At 47.5% G+C, this 24757-nt stretch overlaps 1 protein-coding gene across 2 annotated transcripts in view; it reads right to left on the bottom strand.

The window, feature by feature from the left end:
* INTS3 (integrator complex subunit 3) overlaps positions 1-24522 on the bottom strand; it is a 37735-nt gene extending 13213 nt beyond the window's left edge. The window contains exons 1-11 of one of the 2 annotated variants that reach the window (XM_057724974.1): positions 23800-24522; positions 15751-15834; positions 14744-14827; positions 9292-9405; positions 9020-9104; positions 7619-7685; positions 5150-5294; positions 3961-4090; positions 2588-2685; positions 1276-1467; positions 216-303 (exon numbers count right to left, since the gene is read on the bottom strand). In XM_057724974.1, the coding sequence (XP_057580957.1) occupies positions 216-303; positions 1276-1467; positions 2588-2685; positions 3961-4090; positions 5150-5294; positions 7619-7685; positions 9020-9104; positions 9292-9405; positions 14744-14827; positions 15751-15834; positions 23800-23946 (1234 nt within the window). In that variant the 5' untranslated portion in view covers positions 23947-24522. Of the gene's footprint in view, positions 1-215; positions 304-1275; positions 1468-2587; positions 2686-3960; positions 4091-5149; positions 5295-5668; positions 5721-7618; positions 7686-9019; positions 9105-9291; positions 9406-14743; positions 14828-15750; positions 15835-23799 lie in introns of those variants that run through there. The other variant, XM_057724982.1, reaches the window with a different exon arrangement.
* Between the last annotated feature and the right edge of the window lie 235 nt (positions 24523-24757).

The raw sequence follows: 24757 nt of genomic DNA, 5'->3' as shown, positions 1-24757 counted from the left end.
TAAAGCTATGGGGAGAAGAGGGTGGAACGATCGCTTAGCCTCATCAAAGCAATTTTCCTTCTAAGTCAAGGGAGCAGTGATGAGGAACAACGGAACTGCTCCCAGATAAGCTGCCCCCACACCACGCTGCCCTGAGATTTATGGCCGCTATCTCTGAGACAAGGCAGCAGGGCTTGGGGGATGGGGAGTGGTGCTGCCTGGTCCCGGTCACATACCTATGTTCATAATGCTATCCTTGTCTGGGCTAAAGAACAGCCAGTCGTAAAACAAAGCCAGCTTGGCATTAGAGGCAGCAACATTTGACTGGAAAAGAAAGAGGAAAAAAGAGGGCTAGTTTCATCAACCAGCTCCCCATCCTTCAAAAGCCCAAGGCAGATTCCAGGGCCCAGGTAACTAACTGCTTCACCCACGAAATTCAGTTTCTAGTGAGACAGGGTGGAACCTCCACAGGAGGTGAAGGCACCCAAATCTGTATATGAGTGTGAGTACCCTGTGGTCTCACCAACCAAGGGGCTGGGATGGGCCTGGGTTCTCATGCATTCAGCAGAACACATCTTTGATCCCACAGGGAGAACATCTGAGCCAGGGGGCGGTGGGGGGGGGGGGGGGGGTCCTCTGAGCGGAGACACTCCGACTAGCTCCTCGGCTGCCTGTGCTGAGCTCCCCAGGCGCATTCCTGAAGGAAAGACCCTTAGGCATAGCTTGTTGTTATATCTGAATCAGCACATTCCAAGGACTCAGTCAGACGGGGGAGGGGGAACCCTGTCAGAAGAGGTCAGAGGGCAGCTAGATGCCAGAGAACAGTTTCCCACCCCGGGCACAGGGAGGAAACGCTGGGAAGGAAATGGCTCCACTGCGGAGCCATCTCCACTATGTTTGGAGAAGGGAAGTATCCAGAGCTGATGCCAAAAGGCATGGAAGTGAGAGTCTAAGGAACACAAGACCTGAATCTGAGTCAGGAACAATTGAGAGGAATAATCATATGTGGTTTTCTAACAGGAAAGACAGGGATGCCTCAGAAACCCAGGCTTGGGGATTGGCAGTAAAGGTGTAGATGAACCTGTTCAACCCTAAACCCACAAGGGAAATAAAAAGTGCAAGTAAACTTCTCTCGAGACACTACGGGAGGTGGGGCAAAGGCTGAGACACTCAGGAGGAAGAGAGTGAAAGAAGGGTCCTTAGGGTCCGGTGACCCAGAGAGTCAGGAAGAAGCATGGACGTGTGAGATACGAGGGAAGGAGGGGCCCTGCACCACCCAAGAGCCCAGCTCCTCACCGTGCATGTTGTCAAGAGCCAGCCAATGATGGCCCATCGGGGCAAGATATCCGAACTTAGCACTTCGTTAGAAGGGTGCACAACCCCACAGATGTAGCGAATGAGGTCACAGCGCAGAGACTGACTGTCGGGGGTTGACAGGTACTGGCGCTGGAACCAATCCTGGTATCGCTTTTGTTGACCAAACCGCACCTGGGGAAAGGGGACGTCAGGAAGAAAAACTGGGAAGGCAGGGTGGGGTCTCTGGACAGAGGGAAATGAGCGCCATTCAACTCCAGGCTTGACCTAGACCTCAATTTCTTCCCACAACTTATTCATTAATTCATATTGTCTCTCAAGTCTCCCTGCCTTTGGGAAGACATTCTGTTTTAAATCTTCCTTGATTTAAGAAAAAATGCTGTGTACTCAGCACTGACTGAAAGCTTCCTGCAGCTGAATGACCTAACAGGCACACAGACCCTCCAAACCTTCTTGCTCAAGTCCTTCCCCTAAACAGACTCTAAGTGGATACAAACAGCAGCCTTAACTAAGGGGAAAGATCTAGATTTCCTCATCTATTCCCGATTCAACCAAAATAAAGAGCAGAAAGGTTAAAAAAAAAAAACACTAAACCAACACCATCCGACAGAACTTTATGCGATGATGGTGGCTACTGAGCACTTAAAATGTAGGTATTCCAACTGAGGTACTGAATTTTAAATTATATTTAACTTTAACTAATTTAAATTGTAACATGTGGCTAGTGGCTACCACATGCGACAGCCCAGATCTAGACAGTTCTCCTGCATGAGTTGGGAAACAAAGAAAGTTGGCTAGAGCAGTGGTTCCCTAATACCAGGCTGGCGGCAGAGGAGCTGCTGCCTGGAAAGTCTGTTGAAAATACAGATTCCACAATCAGATTCTCTGGGAGAGTAAGATCCAGGAGGGTGTATTTTTAACGTGCTCCTCAAACACATTTTCAGCCATGCTTGGAAACCAAAAGGCCGCAGCTCTCTTCACCCAGAGGAACCGCGAGTGTCCCAGAATGAACACTCTCATGCTACCCTCTTTCAGCACATTTCACACTTGTAAATTACATTATCTGTATACAAGTATTGGTTTAGTGACTGCTTTAGATAGACTAAAAGCTTCACAAGGACTGGAATTGTATGTCTTACTCAACACTTTATCCCTAGTTCTTAGCTCTGTGCCCAATCACACACTTGGCCACCCCTCCACCAGGCAGTAACCGATGGTAAGACACCTGGAGGCTTAAGGGAGAAGCCCAGCCAGCGCCTGCAGCGTCTCCTCCTGTTGCAGTAGGTAGGCTTACCCGGGATGTCATGAAGAGGAGCTTAGTCTCCATGTCTGGGGTTAGACGGCATGCTAGGAATTTTCGAGATGTCCTTGACTGAAGAAGCTGTAGGATACCTGAACCAAGTGTGCAAGGGAAGAGAAAAGAGAAGACTGAGGACCAGAAGGAACAGAAGGCAGGTGGGCAACCTGGGCCAGGTACTGATGGCCAGTGGTTTTGTTCATGGGGAAGTTCTAAGACATGACCAAGAGAGGTCAAGCACAGGTACAAGCTGGGGTTCTAACCAGCACCTGAATGATCTGCTCCAACCAACCACCATCCCCAGGACCCAGACATATTCTTTCGTTTCTTCTACTGGCCGTCCAGAGCCCCCTACTCACATTATTCCAGTTGGCAACATGTGGGAAAGTTAGGGGAAACTATGGGAAGCCCTAGCCTCACTTCCTGCTCCTGACGGCCCCGTCACTGGTCCTGGGATCAGTGTCGTGGTGTGGCATAAGCCCAAGCTCGGGAGTCACACGGACCTGGGCCCAACTCCTGCCCCTGACACTTACTAGCTGTGTGGCCTTGGGCAAATTACTTAATCTCCTTGAACCTCATTTTCTTTATCTGTAAACATGGAAAGTAAAATATCCATCTTACAGGGCTGTCCTGAGGATTAAATGAGTTAACATACATGAGCCTAGCACACAGCAGGCACTCAAAACAACTCAGTACTTGTTCAATATAAAAGTAGTACAACCAGGGCCTTCTCCTCCCCTTTCCTGACTTCCCAGTCCTAGACTGTCGCGTTCATGTTACGCGCACACACATGCGTGCTGGAAGTGGGGTGGGGAGCAAAGCTGTACAGTCATTGTTTAGACCATAAGGACCCCGGGAAGGGGAGAGGGATATGAGAAGGGGCTTGTTGGTGGAGGTGCACAGAGACTCTTTTCCTCCCCCAGAGGATTCTGGCCAAGCTGGATCCCTGGAATTCAGCAGCATGACCGCTCCTGGGGAGGAGCCTCCGCTTACAGGACAAATTCCAGCCCCTCTGCTGACTCAGGCTCACAGCTGACCTCTGACACCCCTGACAGACTCAGTGAAGCTGGAAACTGGTCATCAGCTCACCTCTTGAGCCAAACAGCTGCTGGGACAGGAGCAGGAGGAAGAGGATCACAGTTCTCTGTCTCACTTTTGCTTAAACGACAGCTGGAGCCTGCCAAGTAGGGGCTGTCTGGGAACCACCTGAATCGTCCTGTGTACCCGCCGTTCCCACATCCAGCTGTACTTGGCGGAGCCTGCCCAGCCCCAAGCTTCCTAAATCTGACTGCCAAAGACTCTCCTATCCACCAACCTCTGCCCTCTTGGCTTCACCTCTCAAGGAAAGGATACCCCAAACCCTTACTTACCTGTGAACTGAGGACTCAAGGCCTGAGGGTTATGGATAATATCTTTCCAAAGTAGTTCAAATTCTGGTATCCTAGCAACATTCTGAAGTAGTCTTACAAGGTCTCGGCCAATCATCAAACATTCCATGAACTAGATGGGGTGGATGGTGGGAAATGGGAAAGAGAACAAAAACATGGATTGCTTACCTGCTGCAAGGAAGAAGGATAACATGTTGTAGGGAGGGGAGGAAAGAGGGTCGAAGGGATTATATGACTTTTTTCTGGAACCAAGGGATTGGCTGCAAGCTGTTAAGGTGACGACAGCTGAAGTTGGGGACTGATATCAAGGATGAGAGGTTACTGGAAACTGCTGAAACCCTGCTGGATTTCACATTAATCTGTTGCCCTCTCCTCCCAGAACTGTTTCAATCCAGGTCAAGGGATACTAAGATTCTAAAAGGCTAGGGCTGGCAGGTTGAGCCCCAGACATCTTACCCCAGAACTTGATCTCTATCTGTGCTGTCTAAAAGGATGATACCCAGTAGCCACATGCGGCTAACGAGCCCTTGAAAGGTGGCTAATTCAACTAAGCAACTGAATTTAAAATTTTCATCTAACTTCAACTGAGTCTTTTTTTTTTTTCAGGCTGCGCCGTGTGACATGTGGGATCTTAGTTCCTCAACCAGGGATTGAACTGTGCCCCCTGCATTGGGAGCACGGAGTCTTAACCACTGGACTGCCAGGGAAGGTGCTAATTTCAATTAATTTTAATTTATATTGCCACATGTGGCTAGTGGCTACTGCATCAGACAGCTTAACTAGGATCTGTGTCTCTTGGGAGATCTGATGGTGGACAATTCACAATCCCACTTGATCACGGCAAGTCCCCAGGTGGGTAGGTGGGGGGATAACATAACAGTGTGAACGCAAGACAGCTTCTGTCTGTGGTGTGCTGTGCAGCAGTATCTGTGAAGCTGACCAGGAAAATCCCTAGGATGCCAGTGTAACTGGCAGCATTCTAGGAACCAGGGCTACTCCACACTAATTTCTCCACCCTTCTATCTTCATCTGGCTCAGAGCAATGAGAAAACAACAGCCCTTGAACCACCTGCATCTCTCCAACACAACATCTCTGGCCCCAGGTCAGCCCACAGAACCAACAGAGGTGTCCCATCTGGGGTATCACTTCCCCACACTGTTTTGTCCTCACCCGCTCCCGCAGCAGTGAGATGCAGAAGTCCACCTCCTTCTGCCGCAGGGCCTGGAGCTGGGTGGTCCCATGGTGGTCGACGATGAGGCGGAGGTATGTGTAAACAGCCATGGCAATGAGGATGCTGCTCTTCAACACCCACTCCCTGCGCGGGGGAAGACACTGGCACCTGTGCTCCGTCCAGACCCTCCCAATTCACCCCCCCACTTGGCTCCAGTGCCTCGGAAACGTGTGATGATTAGCACGGGGAGTTCTTGGTTCCTTAACTGCCCACTTGTGCTGTCATTATCTATCTTGGACTAGTAACTGGCTAAGGTGGGGACAACTTCCTCCCACTCTACCAGGTGCCCAATAAAGATAAGTGCTGAATAAAAGCAATCTCTCTTTACCACATAAGTACTTAACTTCCAATAAAATGGCTTTGTTTGTTGACTCAGTCATTCAAACATTAACTGACTGCCTATGGTGTGCCAAGCATGGTGCGAGGGACGAGGGACGGAGATAAGCCACAGCCTCTACCTGGCTCAGGCTGTGAAGAAAAAGGTTTGCAAGTGTCCCTCAGTCAGCAGGTCTGAAAGTGCGGCCCAAGGACCTCTGGGGATTACAAGACCCTTTCAGGACCCTGGAGATTTCAGAACATACTGTGTCAGCCTGCCGTTAGCAGCCCCCACATCACAAACCTTCCCCTGGCTTGCTCTCTGGCCGCTGATCCCGCCCCCAGTCAATGAGTCACCTGCCTTAAATCATAATCTGAAAAGAAGAACGAGATTTTGGATGGCAAGGCCTATTTTCCCAGGAGTTTTAGACGTTCCCTGGGGAAAAAGAGGGTAATGAAAGAATTGTGTGTTCCCTGCTGCTTGAAAAGGGGTATTAAGACACAGTGGGGAGATTCCGAAGACTCCAATGCTGGCTCAAAGCACCAAAACTGGGGAGCTGTCTCCCCCAAGCAAGTAGTTTGTAAGGGCTTTGGCACCCCTGCTGGAAGGCAGGTAACCAGAGGAAGAAGACAGGGAGTTTAATTAATCTAACCAGGCAACATCCTGATTCCGGAAAAGTGCTCAGGCCACCTAATTAAGAGACTCTGGCCTTTTCCTTTCATAGAATGAAAGCAGCAGCCAAGGACACTGGGGTGGGTCCCCCTCCCCCACCTGCTACCTTTTAATTCCACAGCCCTAGAAACACTTGCGAAGGAGTGAGAGGGAAGGTGTGGAAGAGGACAGTTTTAACCTTCTAGGGACTCACTTGCATCAAAAGATGTGAGTTTTTTGGAGGGCAGGAGAAAAGGTAGGGCAGTTATCTGACACATGGACACCAAGACTGTGCTCTAATTGCCTAAATGAGCGTAATTCTGCTTTAAGTTATGGGAACAGGAGTGATCTGGCACCAGGCACAAGATGAGAAAAATCACTTTTTAGGAAGATTCGCTAGTGGAGGTGATGAATGTATCTGAATCCTGGGATGGAGTAAGGAAGAGAGAGATGAACGTGAAACCCTCTGACCCAGGACGTCAGGAAGGCACAGCGACCTAAGGGAAGCAGAGACCTGGTGAGAAACTGCTAGGATCTCCTGTCCTGCGTGCTGGTACCAATGACGGAAAAAGTGCCACCAGCCACACCTGCAGCTGCACATCCAGGCCCAGGGCACTAGGTGGCACTGCATGGCAGACCTGGCACAGCTTGCAAGCTCGGGCAGAGCACAGAACACAGCCATCTCTCTCACAAGTGTGAATAAGGGAGGCGGTCCATTCTTCTAAACCATCCGGAATATGGAGACTATCAGCCCTCTCAATCATGTGACTACTCTGGTGTCCTCTCCCCGAAACAAACTCTGAAATCAGGCAACAGGAAGACTGAGGCCACAGGACCAAGAGGTAGGCCTCACCCCAGACAAGTTCAGACATGGACCAGCCCTCAAATTTTCTGGTCCTTTACTCTGATGGGGAAGGGAAAGAATCAGCTGGAAAGCTCACATGCCCCCTCATGCCCTCTGTACCAGTAGTCTCAGTGACCTCCTCACTCCCACCGCCCCCCGTGCCTCTTCAACAAGAAGCGGGCATGAGTAGGGTAGACGGTCTTGGAAGGAAGAAAAGGGCTACCTGCCAGGCCTGGGTGGTTGGCTGGGCCCACACTGCTGAGCTCACTCTCCCCCACCTCCCTCCAAAGATAAACATTCCATGGAGGTCTGGATCAAAAATAAACCCTTATCAGATGAAACAAGTTTTTCCTGGGTTCCAAGATATTTTAGCAAAGACTTTCTTTCCCACTCCTTCATCCCTGGACCATATCATGGCATTAATCCCTTCACTTGCCACCAATACACCGGCCCCTCCCTCCCCCACCTCATCCCCTCTAACCTAAGGTGTTCTTGGGCCACTAACAGTCCTCACACAACCCTTGCACCCCCATTTCCCACACTCACACCCATCGCAGCCAATCTGGCTCTTGCCCCACCCTTCACGACAGACTCTACCTCTGCTCCATCAGGATATCCAGAACACTCTCTGCCAACCAGATATTTTTTGCCGTAACATCCCCACCTGATCAAAGGGGGAGAAAACAGAGAATCAGAATGGCTCTGATTAATGACTCAGCTAATCCAGTACACTTCTTCACCATCCTGTTATCTCTAACTGTTATCCCATCACGGATGTTCTGAGTGCTGGAAAAACGGTCTTCTGTTCTGTCAGGCTTTCAAGTTTCCACCTTTGCCTCCAGAGAGAAGGGAGGGGAAGGTTCGGGATTTTTCAGAAACCAGAGCTGCTCCTTTTCCATAGACAGGGGGTTGGAGTGGGAATACTCTGACCCCTGAAAGGGAATGCCTGGGGAGGAGATATAAAAAACCCACAGCTGGAGAGAAAGGACGGTTTTTCAGACAGGGCCTGAGACGTGCAGGTGGCTAGCAACAGCGGCAGTCCAGCCACTGCATGTCCCAAATCGGAGTCAGGCTCATGACAGGCCAAGGCTTTCTTGTTTCCAGGTCTCACAGTCTTGAGTGCTTGCTATGACACTTCCTGGGGCAGAATCAGACATGTAGTAATGGCAGACCAAAGTCTTAGGATGAGAAGGTGGGACTGGGAGTGCCAACCGGGGAAGAAAGTACCAGGAGAGTGGATAAAAATAGTCAGCACCACCATGCTATGCCTTGCCCCAGGTCCTAATTTAAAAACTCAATGTTCACAGAGTCACACATCACATAGATTAAGGTTTATACACACCACAACAGAAGCATCGGTGTTATATAAAATCCTGAAGAGGAAGCAAAGAACCAAGGGGCAGTGGTGAGATAGAGGGGCAGGATCATTTTTAAACAAACACATGTCATCTTGGGAATAGAAGTCGCAGGGGCAGGCCTCTTGGATATTCAGTGGCTCAGACAGATATCACTGATGCCAAGATGATAAAACCTAAATGTCAGGGTCTGTCTTGTGACACAGTGCGTCCCTCAAACTTGCCCCAAGTGTTCAGAACACTGAGGTGGAGCCAGAGAAGATGTCTGGTTTTCTGAAAGTACAGTGTGATGAGAACCAATTATTTTGCCCTTACGTCTCTCCTCACTCCTTCCAGATTCTTCCTGATCCAATATGCCATGAAACCCCAGAGTGAGGACTGGTTACAACAGGCCAACTATTTTATATCAGGCCTCGAGCTTGGCAGGAAGGAAAATGAGGGGAGACTTATTGCTTCAAAAGGCCCCTTGCAATGTTTCCATTTCTTTCTGCAACGTATGTGGCCAGAAGATGCCTGGGTCAGAAGGAAAGCGTCTAAGCAATCCAGGAATCACGTCCCTCAGGCACTTCATCATTCTCCACTGCCTGGATTTAGGCTCTGGGCTGCTCTCCTTTCTTCTCTACGCTCTTGACATCCAACTCACCAGCAATCTGCTTCATGAATGTCATGCAAACACCATCGGCTCCCAGAACCCCACTCTTCACCAGTTCCCGTACCAACCACACCAACTAAAGGAGAGAGGAAAAGACAGATGAAGAGAAGGGCCTGTGGATTTGAGAAAGGGGCTAATCCAATCGCATGATAATTTAGGTGTACAAAGGTAGCAGTGTGTTACCCCCAATTCTCCTTCCCTTCCCCTTAGGAGCAGACCCACTATGTCTCTGAGCTGGATCTCGCTTTTTTTTCTGGCCTTACCTGAGTACGGCAGGTATCCTGCAACTTCAAGTACTTCTCCATAAGTATCTGGTTGATTTTATTCAGGACAATATTCATGCCATCACGACTCACCAGAGCCAAGTCCCGGTAACACTGTGAGAAGTGAGGTTTGTGAGCGGCCAGCAAGCTGAGGACAGACTCCTGACCCCACTCGTAGTGGCCCCCCCCACCCCGCCTCGGCCTCTCCAAGTTAAATACCACCTATGGGATACGCGTGGCAATGAAAGACTTTCCACTATGGAAGGCAGCGATGCTTACCACTATACCACCAACGCAAAGACTTTCCACTCTGGGTGCCATCCTTCCATAAGGCCCTCCATCCCAAGCCTACCCCTTGCTCTGTCACACAGGGTGGGGAAAAGGGACTGAGCTACTCTAATGAGGCAGAAAAGCCTGCTAAGAAAGGCTCCCTGTCCTCCTACCTCCCTTCTTAGGAAGTGTCACACTGTTTGATGCCACCAACTGAGCAAAACCAGGTGGAGGCCATCTGCTTTTCATCTGCCAGTAAAAGGTCACTGCAGAATGGGTTTGGTTGAATAGGCCGGAAAGGATCTCAAAGAGGTTTTTAGATTTGTACTGACACAGCCAGATGAAGCAAAGGGCTAGGAGTATTAAGGAAAGAGGATCCAGGGACCAGGAGCCTGGAAAGAAAGGGCAGAACCAAACCGAACTTCCTTAACTAAACATCTTTCTTCTTTTCTCTGGGCTGCCCTTTGCTTCTGCCAAGTATTGAAAAAGGACGGGTCCTTAAACACACCCAACTCTGGGGGAGGTGAGGGAAGGCATGCCAATTTCCTCTGAGAGCTCTTGTTTCTCTTCCTGCTAGAGTCTTTGTCACCCTCCCTCTAAAGAGATCAGACTCCTGGAGGACTACCTTAGGGGATCTCATTAGCAATCTCCTTAGTCTGCTGAGTTCTATGCTGTCAGGGTCTCAGCACAAAAGGCAAAATTTAGATAGATAGTAAAATTTAGATAGATAGTAAAATTTAGATAGATAGTATCCCACAACCTGGAAAGCCAGTGGCAAGGACAGCATCAACAACAACAGCAATTCTAACAGGGAACAAGCATCGGCGCTGGGCACAAACTTTATATTCTACTTACTGCATCTGAATCACATAACCACCCTATTTATCATCATCTCTGTTTTTACAGATGAGGAAACAGGTGCAGAGAGGTTAGGGTCATTTGCCCCAGGTCACATTAGAGATAAGAGGAAGACTCAGGTCCCAGCAGTCCAACTCTAGATTCCATGCTCTTAACCACCCCTAGCCCCTGTTAGAAAGAACTAAAAGGAGAAGAGGCCGCTGGGGATGGAGATAAGGGTTTACAGTGGCGTTGTGACTACTACATTTCTATACTCGTTCATCCTAAGCATTCAAAAGAGAAGTACTCCTCAAGAGCAGCTGCTGCCTGGCCTCCGTGTGTCTAGGAACGCCTAAGAGATTAGCTATGCTGCTTCCACTTCCTCTGTTGTCCTCAAGTCAAAACAGTCTATCTGATGAAAATACGAACACTTAGAGATTCCCCCATGTGCCATAAACTTTTCATATCCAAAGGAGAATCTGATTACCCTCTGAATCCATCTGCAGGGGGAGGGCTGGGAGATCAAAAGTACAAGCAAGGGAACGAGAAAGAGATAAGTGAACCCAGTGAACTACTGCCAACGTGCTGGTCAGTAAGTGTGGTTCAGCCCTGGAGCCTCCCCCAAGGAGTGAGTCACAGAAAGGGCAGAGGATAAGGGAAGCAGAGGCAGCAGGGAAACCTATGTGAGGCCAAAGATAGAGACACGACTAATTACAGAGGAGCCCTATCTATTCAAACGAAAGCAGACATCCCAGAACTGCAGAAGAGACCCGGGACAGGGAAGGACAGCCCCTCAGGAGACGCAGGGTCAGATGAAGCAAGCGGATTCTGTCCACCTAATTCCATGCTCCACCTGGGACCTTATCCACCACAACTGCTGGTAACGCACGGCAGCTGGGCACGGAGTATCCTGTTCCTGATACTGCCAGCTGTCTCTCCAAACTCTGTGCCAGGTTGCTGACTGGCTTGGAAGATAACTGGATGGGGAAAAAGTCAGTGGGGAACAGAAGGTCTCAAAAGAAAGGAAAGGTGACAGGATGGTGCTGAGGCAACGTATCTGTCCTGTGCTGAGAGTAGTGACATTCCAGCTTAGGCCCTCACAGCCTCCAACTTTCTTTCTGGAGCTGCCAGCCGAGAGGAGCACTTGGACCAAGAACTGCCAGGGCCTGAACTTGACCCTTCGATGAACAGGGACCTTGGCATCGATGTTAAATCCTTTCCTACTACCTGTATCTACTGACTGCTAGAGGCTGCACAGAAGCTGAGGCCTCCAACCTAGCCTCCCACCACACTGCAGTCCCCGAACCAGGCCTGCTCCCAGCTATTCAGTTCAGATATCAAGTAGGAAATAAAGTCAAAGAATATAAACACAAGAGCTGCCAACAGGGCAGATGCAAGTTAAGAAGGTAGAAATGGAACAAAATCCACCCCATGCATATTCCACTCTCCACCAATACCTGACTGCTCTCTCCTTAATTAAGTTCTCATGTTAGCTCCACCTACTAAGAAGTCCCAGAGAGCTGGCCCTAGCTCTTTGAACCTGCCTGGCAGCACTGACAGAGGATCCTCAGCTCACACCTTCCCAGAACAGGATTCTAATTGTGCTCAAGACTCAGTTTCCACTACCACCTTCTCCATCATCCCCACCTCCCAACTCTCAGCCTATGGAGATGTAGGAACACTAGAATCTCCAATCCACCCTGCGGTTTCTGTTCCAGAGACAGAATTAACTCCAAATAAATCCTTAGGAAACACTCCCCTTGATTTTTTTTTCTTCCTTTGGCCACTCCACGCAGCATGTTGGATCTTATTTAGTTCCCTGACCAGGAATCGAACCCGCACCCCCTGCATTGGAAGTGCAGAGTCTTAACCACTGGACTGCCAGGGAAGTCCCACTCCCCTTGTTTTAAGCTGAAGCCTAAAACAATGCATCAGGATCAGTCCTCATCAGTAACTCCTACCTAAAACTTCTGCAGGACAGAGAGTATTTTGTAAGCTAGTCACCCTTTTAGAGAGAAGGATAAAGCACAAAGAGATAGGTCACAGATTCTTCCACCATACTCTGACCTGGAGGCTCTGGATGAGTCACTACCTGATAGTTCCTCACTTGCCTAAAACTGTATCCTCCTAATGCCCCGTCTCCACCCCCTTTGTCTGAAAAGGCCTGACCTGGGGGCCTGTTAGCCTAGGAGGCTCCCAGGTAGGGGATGTACTTGGAAACCTTCAGCATGTGAACATAATCCTGGTACAGCTGTCAACCAACCATGCGACCCACGGTGAGAGCCTGGGCCACCCTCATGGGGCTGTCACAGAGCAAAAAGAAGACAAGGTGATCTAGTCCCTTGTCATTTCTGAATGGCCAAATTCATGACATAATAAGCATTTATAACGCACAGCCCTGTGGCCTCTCACTGCCAGGTCAGGCAAAGAGCTAGAAATACCTACCACAGGGCCCTGCCCCCTTCACTGAAGTTTACTGATTTACCCTTAGCTGATTCAAATCTCACCTGAAACACAAATAAAATCAGCGGGCAAGATGAATTTGTGTTGAAATCACTAAATAAGATTTTTTTTTTTTTACTAAATAAGATTTTAATTGTATGTATAAAAACCCACCTGAGAGAAAACTAAACCTTAACCCCAACCCTTCACCCCCATCTTTGCCAACATATTCTTTAAAACAGAGGTGCTGGGCTGGATCATATTACTGGTTAACAACACCAAGCTGGAGACATTCATTTGTCTTCAAGGATTTCAAAGATAAATTCAGTATGAAAATGAAATGCCAATTTTTTTAAAAAGATTCTTCTGATGTAGACCATTTTTAAAGTGTTCATTGAATTTGTTACAATATTGCTTCTGTTTTTATGTTTTGGTTTTTTGGGCACCAGGCATGTGGAATCTTAGCTTCCCAACCAGGAATTGAACCTGCACCCCTTGAGCTGGAAGGCAAAGTCTTCATCACTGGACCACCAAGGAAGTCCCTGAAATGCCAATGTAACTCAACAATGTCCCAGCCCAGAAATGGCCTGGGAAACCAAGGACTTGTGAATACCTGCTGCCCTACCACCCACCCTCACCCCAGACCCTGCTCCAGTTGGCAGGGTCAGAGGAATATAAACATATCAGGTTGCCCTGCCCATAAGCCCCTCCCCTGAGCAGCTAGGCCAGGAGCCCACCGGCATCCTATCCTTTTCCCTGGGAATACTTTTCCCTAGGTTATCCTTGAACAAACAGACAATGTGTCTGACCTCCAGGTTTCTTACAGGCATACTGGGAGCGGTTTGGGGGAAGAGAACAAAGCCATCAGTTTCACATGGCTTCTTGAGAGGATTAAGTGAAATGTGTCTGGATAGAGCTGAACACAATGCTGGACACAGAGCATGTTTGTTTCCTTCCACACTCCCTTTGTTCAAGGAAGGGGCAAAGAGAATAGTGAATTCCCCCACTCCAAGCTCTTCTCTGTTAGTGTCATGCAGTTAATGCCAGATACCAGACATATGTTTCTAAACCATTAAGCAAGACTCAAGGACACAGAAAGTAGAAATCTAGAGAGGCAAAAGACAGGATTTTGCTCCTTTATTATAGAAAGAATGGAATCCAAATAGACCACCCTGCCCCCCCCACCTCACCTCAAGGAAGGACCTCTCTCCCATTCTATGTAAAGGAGACGCTTCTATTTGTGGAGAACCCCAGACTAGTTTTCATACAGTATTCCTAAGGAAGTCTAACTCCAGTGTACTCCAGTGTTCTCTTAATCACTACATTATTACTGCATCACCTAACATTAAGCTGTCTAAATGACTGATTGATTGATTTTTTTGGCTGGGCCATGTGGCTTGCAGGAGCCCAGGCCACAGCAGTGAAAGCCCAAAATCCTAACCACTAGGCCACCAGGGAACTCCTAAGCTGTCTAATTTAAATCCTGCAGTGTTAAGCCTGCTTTCTGTTCACCTGCAGTGATAAAACCTGCAAACTATAGGTCACACTCTTCTGTACAAGAACTCTCAGCGGACTTGCTTGAAGCTGTGCTCTTCTCTGGATTAAACCCTAACTCTTTTAGCCTTGACTCATAAATCTACAACTTAAAACTCTTTAAATGCTTTTTCACTCTCACAACTGCCTTTCCTTGCTTTTTAGCTTCAGAATCTGGAGAAAGAGAAAGGACTTTAGACAGAGAGTGACCAACTTACTGAGTGAAAAGGGAGTCGTAACTATATTTGGAGAATGAGACGATCCAGCCCTGGTCACAGGGTCTGGTTCTATGCCAGTTAAACCATAAGTTCCACCATATTCTCAGATCATATCTGAGAAGGGAATGTGGGTCCAGAGTAGGGAGTCTTACCTTCTGGGCTTGGGCAGGTTCGGTAAGGACAAGGGTGAAGAGGCCCAGGCAGATTTCCTCGTGCTGGGGGGGGCCTTTGCATACCTGGGATATGAGGGAAGAAAAAACTAGTTGTCACCCACAGGAGGAAGGTTCTTGAGCACAGTTGCTCCCAGAAAACTTGGGACCCGTGAGTAACCTGCAAAGGAGAATCATCAAATCTTAAATCTTATGATTTCCTTCTCCTAAAAGTGATGGGCCATCTGTTTTAGGAGAGAGGTGGAGGGAAAGGATGGACCCATACTGCTTTCTCCAAGGCTTGATGAAGGCCAGAGGCAGAAAATAAAAAGTGTTTAAAATGCGGGAAAGGGCTTCCTAGGTGGCGCAGTGGTTAAGAATCCACCTGCCAATGCAGAGGACATGGGTTCGATCCCTGCTCCAGGAAGATCCCACATGCCACGGAGCAACTAAGCCCGTGTGCCAAAAAAAAAAAAAAAATGCGGGAAAAAAAATCCTACTCCACACCTTTACCAGACCTTAACAGCCTTCAGTAGAGAGGGAACTACAAAGAGCCATTCACGGAGTAATGAGTGCACCTATCAAGTCGAGACCTTGGGCAAATCACTGAATCTCTGATGACATGTAAGAATAATTACTAAAGTAAGAAATATTTACTGAACATTCACTATGTGCCAGAAACTACTTAAGTCCTTTACATGTATTACTCTAAATCCTTTCAACCTCACAGACTGATTAAGAAATGTAGAAGATCAAATATGTGAGAATGATTTACAAAGAAAAAAGCCACCACAGAACTATGTTATTTTTTTAAATTGTTATTTAAAGATGCCTACGTCTCCAAGAGATGGGACTCACATTAAGAAAGAGAGGAGTTGGGAAGCCTGGTTCAGGAAACCAAGACATTAACTTCAACTGGCTAGTTTCTAACCACCCAGTTTCATCTTTCTGATCATGTCTGAAAGCTTTTAAAGAAGCAGAAATGAGTATGGGGAGAGTATTATACTTACGTAGGCATTGAGGGCATCATTGGCTTCTCTCTCTGAGACACCAGCAGTCATCGATGTCACAATGCTCATACATCTTTCCAACCTCTGTGAAGGGGTGAGAAAAAATTGAGTGCTTCATACCACCACTTATTTCTGGCCCCCAAAAAAGCTTCTTAAAAATTTAAATCTCAGGCTTCCCTGGTGGCGCAGTGGTTAAAAATCCACCTGCCCATGCAGGGGACACGGGTTCGATCCCCGGTCCAGATATCCCACATGCTGTGGAGCAACTAAGCCCGTGCACCACAACGACTGAGCCTGCGATCTACAGCCCATGCTCCGCAACAAGAGAAGGCACCACAATGAGATGCCCAAACACTGCAATGAAGAGTAGCCCCTGCTCACTGCAACTAGAGAAAGCCTGCATGCAGCAACAGAGACCCAACGCAGCCAAGAGTAAATAAATAAACTTATTAAAATTTTTTTTTCTTAATCTCATCACAACTCTAGACCTACCAGTTTACAAGCCAAGTCACCATGAGGATATAATCAGCAAAATCCAGAATGCATAAACCATGACAGGCTTCCTGATTTCTTTAACATTTAAATTGCAAGGAAGGGGCTTCCCTGGTGGTGCAGTGGTTAAGAATCCGCCTGCCAACGCAGGGGACGTGGGTTTGAGCCCTGGTCCTGGAAGATCCCATGTACTGCAGAGCAACTAAGCCCGCCACAACTACTGAAGTAGGGCACCTAGAGCCCGTGCTCCACAAGAGAAACCACCACAATGACAAACCCACGCACTGCAATGAAGAGTAGCCACCACTCGCTGAAACTAGAGAAAGCCTGAGTGCAGCCACGAAGACCCAATGCAGCCAATAAATAAATAAATTTATTAAATAAATAAATAAATTGCAAGGAAAAAAGCAGGAGGGGGGAACCCCATGTATTAAAAGAGACTTAAGGGAATTCCCTGGCGGTTCAGTGGTTAGGACTCCACACTTTCACTGCCGGGGCCTGGACTTGATCCCTGGTCGGGGGGCTAAGATCCTGCAAGCCACAAGGCATGGCCAAAAAAAAAAAAAGAGAAAGGGCTTAAGATTACAACTCCCTGATTAAGAATCCATGAGTCCCATGCTGACAGATAGGCATGTACATACATGATAAAGAAGGGAAAGCTCTTCCTCACAGTGGAATGCCAACTATAACTGATTCAGGCAAGTATCATCAACGAATGCTAAAACCAGAGGTGAAACTTTCATAAGAGGATATTTACATAGGTTCAAAATACTTATTAGTTACAAGGGGAAAAATAACTGTAGGAAACCCTGGAGGACACCACCTTAACCAAGTGATGAGAGTTAATATACCAAATAATGAGACAAACTGACAGCTAACATGCGCCTCTGACATGGTGCACTGAAAAGGCTAAACATCGCTTCTACGGTTTTCTTACCCAAAATGAATAATCTCAGTCTAATCATGAAGAAATTGCAACAACCCAAATTGAGAGAGGTTCTATCAAGTAACTGGCCCGTCAAGTGTTTAAGGTGAAGGACAGAGATAGGACTAAGAATTAAAGAGAGAGTACACAGCTTAATGCAACGTGTGATGCTGAACTGCTATAATGGACATTACTGGGATGACTGGTAAAATATGAATGGGTACTATAACTGGTAAAATATGAATGGGTACTATAAAATATGAATGGGTACTATAACTGGTAAAATATGAATGGGTACTATAACTGATGTTACATGTTCCAGTTTAGATAATGAAACAGAGATTATGTAACAGAAGATCCCTGTTCTTAGGAAATACTCCTGGAAGTACTGAAATCTTCAGTGCCATTATGACTGCAACTTACTCTCAAAACGTTAAAATAATAATATGGATATAGAGAGATAATGAAAAAGCAAATGCAGCAAATGTTAACAATTGGTGAATCTGAGTGAAGAGTATATGAGAGTTCTATGTCTTACAGTATTCCTCTAAGCTTGAAATAAGGGACATAACAACTGAATGCAACAAATGTGTGATCCCTGTTTGATTACTGATCTGAAAAACCAATTACAAAAAGAATTTATGGGAATTCCCTGGCAGTCCACTGGTTAGGACTCTGCACTTTCACTGTTGTGGGCCCAGGTTCAATCCCTGGTGAACTAAGATCCTGCAAGCCGTGCCACACGGCCAAAAAAGCAAAGAACAAAAGAAAACAACAACAAAAAAATTAAGCACCTGAGGAACTTAAGGGAAAAACCTTAAAAAAAATTTTGAGACAGTCGATTTAAACAATGAATATTTTATTACATTGAGGAATAATTGTTAATATTTTTAGGTATGATATTGTGGCTACATTAAAAAGAAAAAAGACCATCTCTCATAGACATATATATGAAGTACCTACAGATGAAATGATATAGCTTGGATTTGCTTCAAAATAATCCAGGGGAGACTAAAGGGAGATAAAACAAGATTGCCACGTACTGATAAGCGCTGAAGCAGAGTGATGGCTCCAGGGCAATTATACTATTCTATTTTTTTTATGTTTGAAATGTCTCCAAAAAAGTTAAAAACAAAGTTTAAAAAAAGAGTGTAGGAAAAAAAGGACTAATGGAGAACAAAAGGCCAAACCAAAACCTTCCAGGGTCTCTAGTCAAACAAATATGGAGAGAGCTGCATTAAAGCCCATCCAAGGACCACCCTTAATTACAAAGGCTAACTCTAGCACAGTATGTGCTCAACATCCTAAGCAGATCTTAAGTCAAAAGCATTTAATACTAAACACTGGACTCCCCTGGTGGTGCAGTGGTTAAGAATCTGCCTGCCAATGCAGGGGACACAGGTTCAAGCCCTGGGCTGGGAAGATCCCATATGCCGCGGAGAAAGTAAGCCTGTGCACCACAACTATTGAACCTGTGCTCTAGAGCCCATGAGCCACCACTACTGAAGCCCGTGCACCACAACAAGAGAAGCCATCGCACTGAGAAGCCCGCACACCGCAACTAGAGAAAGCCCACACACAGCAACACAGACCCAATGCAGCCAAAAATTAATAATAAAAAATAAAAAAACTAAACGATGACAAAATGCATCTCCTATTAAGTCAGTGAGCCTCTCCATTATCACCACCTAAACTACTTCCTGACTCTTTTAAAATGTTATCTTGAGGATTGACCCAAAAACTGTTTAAGAAAAAACCACTTTCCAATTCCCAGTGATGATGCTAGCAAAACAGGGACAAAGGTAGGCAAATTTACTGCCCCCAATCCTAAAGGTCATCACAAAGCATCTTGTTGAGAACTACCGCGTTATTACAAAGAACTGACAAATAAGGACAACAGGCAAGAGGTCTCGGAATGAAAGACCATCATGTTTCTCCTCTGACCGTCGGCCTGAGGTTGCCTATGCCCGTCCCCACCTAAGAGCAGAGAAGAACTGAGTGTTAAGGCAGCAGCTCCCACAGCCACAAAAATTCAACCTAAATGAGGCCCAAGGCCACTTCGCTTTGAGAACTTCACTGCCCAACATCAGGTCTGACTATCCCCCAAATTAGGTCAATCAGCGTGCTTAGCCTTAATCAACAGCACCTGCGTACTTGTGAAAAGGAGCTGTGAGATCACATGAAAGCTGAGCTGTAAATCTCACAACCCACCTCTCCCACAGACTCTAAGATCCATCATTACCCAGCCCAGCTCCTGTATGATAAGGGGAGGGAAGGAAAAAACCTCAGGTTGTATTTTCTCTTTTTAAATCATATCCCTCTCCACCTAAGACAGTTATCAACGACTGGAGGATCAGTTCCTTCAGTTGCTAAACCCAGGCTGTTCCTCCTGGGAGCTCTGGGAGGCCCTGCTTACCCAGCCTGGGTCAACAAGCAGTTTCAGAGTGGAGGGACATGGTGAGCAAGCACCAGCACAGCACCCTAAAACCCTAGATATTACTTCGCGCTAAAAGGAAGACATCTCTGCTGAATCAACAGAGATGCCAGAGAAGTCAAGAGAGCAGCTGGCTGAGGAGCCAACGGACAAGCAAGGAATAGAAAGATCCCTCCACCACTCGCAAGCCTCAGGCTAATCTTAGGTGAGTTACTTAATCCTTTACTTACAATACCCTGGTTTTCTTACCTGAAAAATAGAAATAAAGCCTGTATCGCAAGGTTGCTCTGAGGATTAAACAAGCTAACATACGTGAAAGCACCTAGCATATAACCTCAGTTGAATTAGACTCTATTCTATCTGTGAAGAAGCTCAGCAATTACACAACTAAATCCATGACGACCAGACCACCCCCAAGGCCCCCTCCACTACTTCTAATGTCATGTCCTCAAAGATTCCTGAAAACTGAGCCCTTCTACTACAGAACATGAGTAAGCCCCTGACCAGGCTGAAAAGCGTCCTCTCCTACTTTTGCCTTCTATGAGAGAAGAGGAAAGAGTACAGGAGAGGGGAGGAGGCCTGGTGGATGGACCCTGCATCAAGGTCCTCACGCAAAGCTGGATACACAGCCCTGTGGGCTGGCCTAGTTTTTGGCTGTAATGTAACACACAGAGACCTTGGACTGAACCAGGTTTCTCTAGGCCCCTCCTTGATATTCTAAGCTCCACTCAGAGGCCTGAGTCAATTCTATGGGTCACTGCCCAGTCAAGAAAGAAAAGTGGCCTCTTGGAACAGGGAGGCCCAGCTAAGGATGTAGAAAGTCAGAGAGTCCAGAATTTGGATGCGCGGATAAAAGCAATGAGGAAAGAAATGTGAGGGTCAGTCCTTCCCAGGCAACAGAAGTATATAAAAGATGTTACTCTTCCTGAACTACAGAAATTATTTTTCCAAACATAGATGGGGGGAACTAATCACAAGTCATTCAGAGTGACAGAAGGACCACACTCCCTCAAAGAGGGCCACAGGAAGCCAGATCCCTGTGTTCAAGCAGTACCCCTCTTCCCCCCAGTCTCCAGAGGCCCTTAGTAAAGATGGAATCACACACGCAGTTGCCAACAATTGCTGGCAGAATGACTCTGTTCAGAGTAAGCCCTTCATGACAGCACCTCAGAGAAATGAGTAAATATTTACCATCTCTAGGAGCTTCTAAAATAATTTTTCTAGTACTAAGACTACCTGACCATGGTTTCCATGACAGCAGCAGTAGATGGAGTAGGGGTGGAAAGCAGGGAGGCCTTCTAGTTTGCAAGTATATACCTGAAGCCAGAGACAAAAGTCTGAGGATTGCTCTAATCTCTCAGTTTCCCCTCCCTCAGCCAGGTGAACATACAGTTTGTTAAAAACTGTATATTAAATACTGCCCCCTTATGGGAAGTCAGTGGCCTTGAGGGACTAAAATTCAAAGGCTTAAGGAAAAGAAGATATGATCTGACCTAGGAAATCCCCAAGGACCCACATTAGTAAAGAACTACTGAACAAACTGGGTTCCAAGTATTCTACAACAAAGAGTCACTTGTATGTGAAATGAGGATTTAAGGGTGAAAAAAATTAGAGATGACTCAAAGCCTATTCCCTGGAGAATCTTCACAGACCGGATGTGAATTATTCCTTGGAGAAAACCTGGAAAGGGCATACCTCTAACCAAATGCAACCCTGGGACCTATCTATAGCTTAAGAGGAAGTTCTAACTTGTTTGGGCCACAGCTCCTGCTTTTAGCCTGACTCCAAAGCGGACAGGGTCCTTCTCTGCAGAGGAGTGACTGGGAGCTTTGAAGGCTTGTGAGACTGGGAGCTACGTGTTCTAAATGCCTCCGATCTTTGACACTATTTTTATCTCATTCCTCAAATCTGGATGGGGATGGGCAAGAATTCCCCATTCAAAGAGAAGAACAGGGCCAAAGAGAAGCAAGGATACAACAGATGCTCCCTTGGGTAGAAGAGTCACAGTCCCTGCCTGGCATGCTCTTCGTCAGTGGTTTATACTCCAGGCCGCTAAAGGCTTTTCTTCACCACGCCCAGCTGCGATGACTCCAGTCTTCACAACCCTCACTGGGTTTTTGTTTTTCTTTCTTGTGAGTGTGTTAACTCAGTCTTTAGATGATAAGCTCTGGAAGGCAGGCCTTGGGTCTCCCTCATCCTATTCTATCAGACTCAGCAACACAGTAAGTATATATATGGTCAGGGAGCTACTACCTGTGTGTTCCTGGGCAATAGGTGGGCCTATGCTGGAAAATAACCAAGCCAGAACAAGCAGAGACCAGTCAACACCAGGTTTTGATAACTTCTGTGTGTAGAGATCTGTGGGGAGACCCAGAGGAAGAAGCCAGTAAGTCTTGACCTTAGAGACACTCTGGTCTAGTGGGAACCACATACATGGGGTTAAAAACAGTGGCAAGGCTTGTTGGAAAATTCAAATGCAAAGGACAAAGGGCAAAGAAGGAAAGAGGGGAGCTTGAGACGTGCTGGGAAACATCTACACCACAAAGGATATCAGGAAAAAAAGAAGACCCTCCCTCCCCCTTCTCTCTGTAAACAGTTGAAAGTTCACTCTCAGACAGTCCAAAAAAGCAAGAAAATGAACGCTTCCTCTCTTTTGTGGTCCCCTTCTGCCATATCATTTTGCTTACTAGCAAACATGTCACTACTCAGAAGAACAGGATGCTGTGGTACAAATCAGAGCAGGATGACTCTTTCAGCAATCAGGGTGGGGAATAAACCACCACCCTTGGGGTCTCTCCCCTCCACCCAACTGGTGTAGCGATCAAAGGTAGTCAATGACTTTCTTGCTACAATTCTAGAGTTCCAGTGCTAGAACACAGGGCTCAATACTTTGACAATGACAGTGGCCATTTCTAAAAAAGCAGATAATTTAAAATTGCCAGGCAATCCTGGCAAAGTCATTTGTATTTGTTTTGGGAATACATTACTTTTGTAAGTATTGTTTGTTTCTAATTATATCTACCTTAGCCGATAAAAAAAGCAGCAGAAAACAAACTATGATTCATCTAAATGCACACAGAATTATGGGGGAGAAGCATGATGGGAAGCCGGTCTGTGAACAGACATGTGTGATGGATAATTCACAAAGTTGCTATCCTCCAGCTTCTTGATTCACAAAGCTCATTTTTCCACATATGTTCCACCATCTTGCATCTGAACCAACATTTTTTTTCCAACTTAAACTATGAATTCCACCTATCTGCTTGATCACCCTCTAACATCTGATAAAGAACAGTGACAAAGTTAGAAGCTGGGAAATGGCCAGTGAAGAGCCAGAGCCTAATAATTTACTTATTCTGTCTCTGGATAACCACTGAGTTGGATGTATTAGGTCTTACCATCAGGCCAGCAATCATGTCTCACTTCTGGGTCTCATATTCCTAAGTATGTCTTTTCATGTATAAGAGTGGAAAGGGATAAATGATCAACTCTGGATAGTCAGGGGCAGGGCAAGAGGAACAAGTGGGGGAGGGGAGGGTCAACTACTCAGTAGTCTAAAATCCCCACTGAGGCCCACTGTGTCGCCTCACCCTACCCTCTTTCTCAGCATCTATGTGTTCTCTCCTTTGTGTGTGTGCTATCTGGTTCTGAAGGAGAGTCCCCTAGGTCCCATTCACCCCTCCGCCACTACCTAGCAAAATGCAACTCACTTTTCCTTAAGTCTTCACTTATTCCAAATGCCCAGGGAACATCACTGGCAACTGACTGTGTCTACATAGTCAGTACTATCTAACAGGAGGGTCCAAGGTCTCCTCTCAGCCTCCCAGACACCTACACACACATACATTACTTCTCAACTCAATATATGACCTAAGACTAAAACAGGGTAAATATTAATAATAGCTGTGGCCTGTATGGGAAAGGAATATCAAAAATAAATTCAGTAAATCTGGATGATGTATCCCTTCCTCATAACAACCCCCCCCACCCATTTCACACTAGTGGCTGCTGTTGCTACGACAACCTGTCCAGGAAGTTGGCCCACACTTCTTCCTTCAGGAGCAGGAAGTCTGGAGCAGTGTTTGTGTTGTCTCAGAAAAAACTCGAAGGCCTCCTCCCCCCACCCCCACCCCGTATCCGCTCCAGCATCCCTCCTCAACCCCATTTCTTAACTCCCTTCCCCACCCCCCACACCTACCTCCTCTAACTCATCCTTGGCATCCAAACTGGTTGAAAGTAGCAGCCTCCCCCCTCCTGGGGCTCCTGCTCCCGCTCCTCCTCCACCTCCCGCTGCTCCCGAAGCAGCTGCTGCTGCTGCTGCCCCCTTTCCCTTCTGTAACTCCATGGCTGCTGCCGGGAGACGGGAAAAGGCCAGGGAGTGGATGGGTGGCAAGTCCTAGCAATGGGGAATTTGGGATTGCCAGGGACTGGGGGGCAAGAGGGACCCGTGGGGGAGGGGAAGGGAAGGGTCCCTGGCCTCTCCACTCCTCCCTCCTCTCCGAAAGGCCGCTCCTGTGCAGGAGGCGAAGGCAGACGAGCCTCTAGGTCCTGCCTCCGGAGTGGCAGTGCTGAGGAAACGCCGTTAGCTCCTAAGTATGCCGGGGTAAGGGTCCACGCCCCTACGGGAAGGGTAGGAGAGGCTTCTGCCCCTGAAGAAGTGGAAGGGGAGCCCCTTCTGCCTTCTGACCCTAAGAGAAGCAGGGAAAACCCTAAATTTCTGCCTCAGGAGGTGGGGGGAAGAGGAGTCCTGCCCCTGAAGCAGGGGGTAGGAAACCTTCCTGGCTGGTGCCCCAAGGGCTGGGGAGCGAGGTTCCTTTGGTTCCGGCCCCCAGGGGGTGAGGGTGAGGCAGTAAGCGCTATAGGAGGACACGGAGGACCAGCTTCTCCCTACACCACACACAGGCGGCCATGGTGGAAGGGCGGGGGGTGGGAAGACCGAGGGCGACGGCGGGGGAGGGGGAGGAATCGTGGAGGCTCGCGCCGGAAGTGAGCCGTCGCGGTCCCTGGCCTCGGCCAATAGCGGCTTCCGCGGTGGCGCTGAGTCTCGAAGGAGGAGGCCGACGTCGGCCCGCTGGCCTTTTCCCGGGCTGCCAATGGTATGGAGCAGAGGAGAGACCGGTCTGATGGACAACCTGAGTACCCAATCGCATCTCTCC

The sequence above is a fragment of the Hippopotamus amphibius genome, chromosome 1, assembly GCF_030028045.1.
Source record: "Hippopotamus amphibius kiboko isolate mHipAmp2 chromosome 1, mHipAmp2.hap2, whole genome shotgun sequence".
NCBI classification, from domain to species: Eukaryota; Metazoa; Chordata; class Mammalia; order Artiodactyla; family Hippopotamidae; genus Hippopotamus; species Hippopotamus amphibius.
Note: the sequence above shows the minus strand (reverse complement) of the source record. Positions and strands in the feature narration are given on the sequence as shown.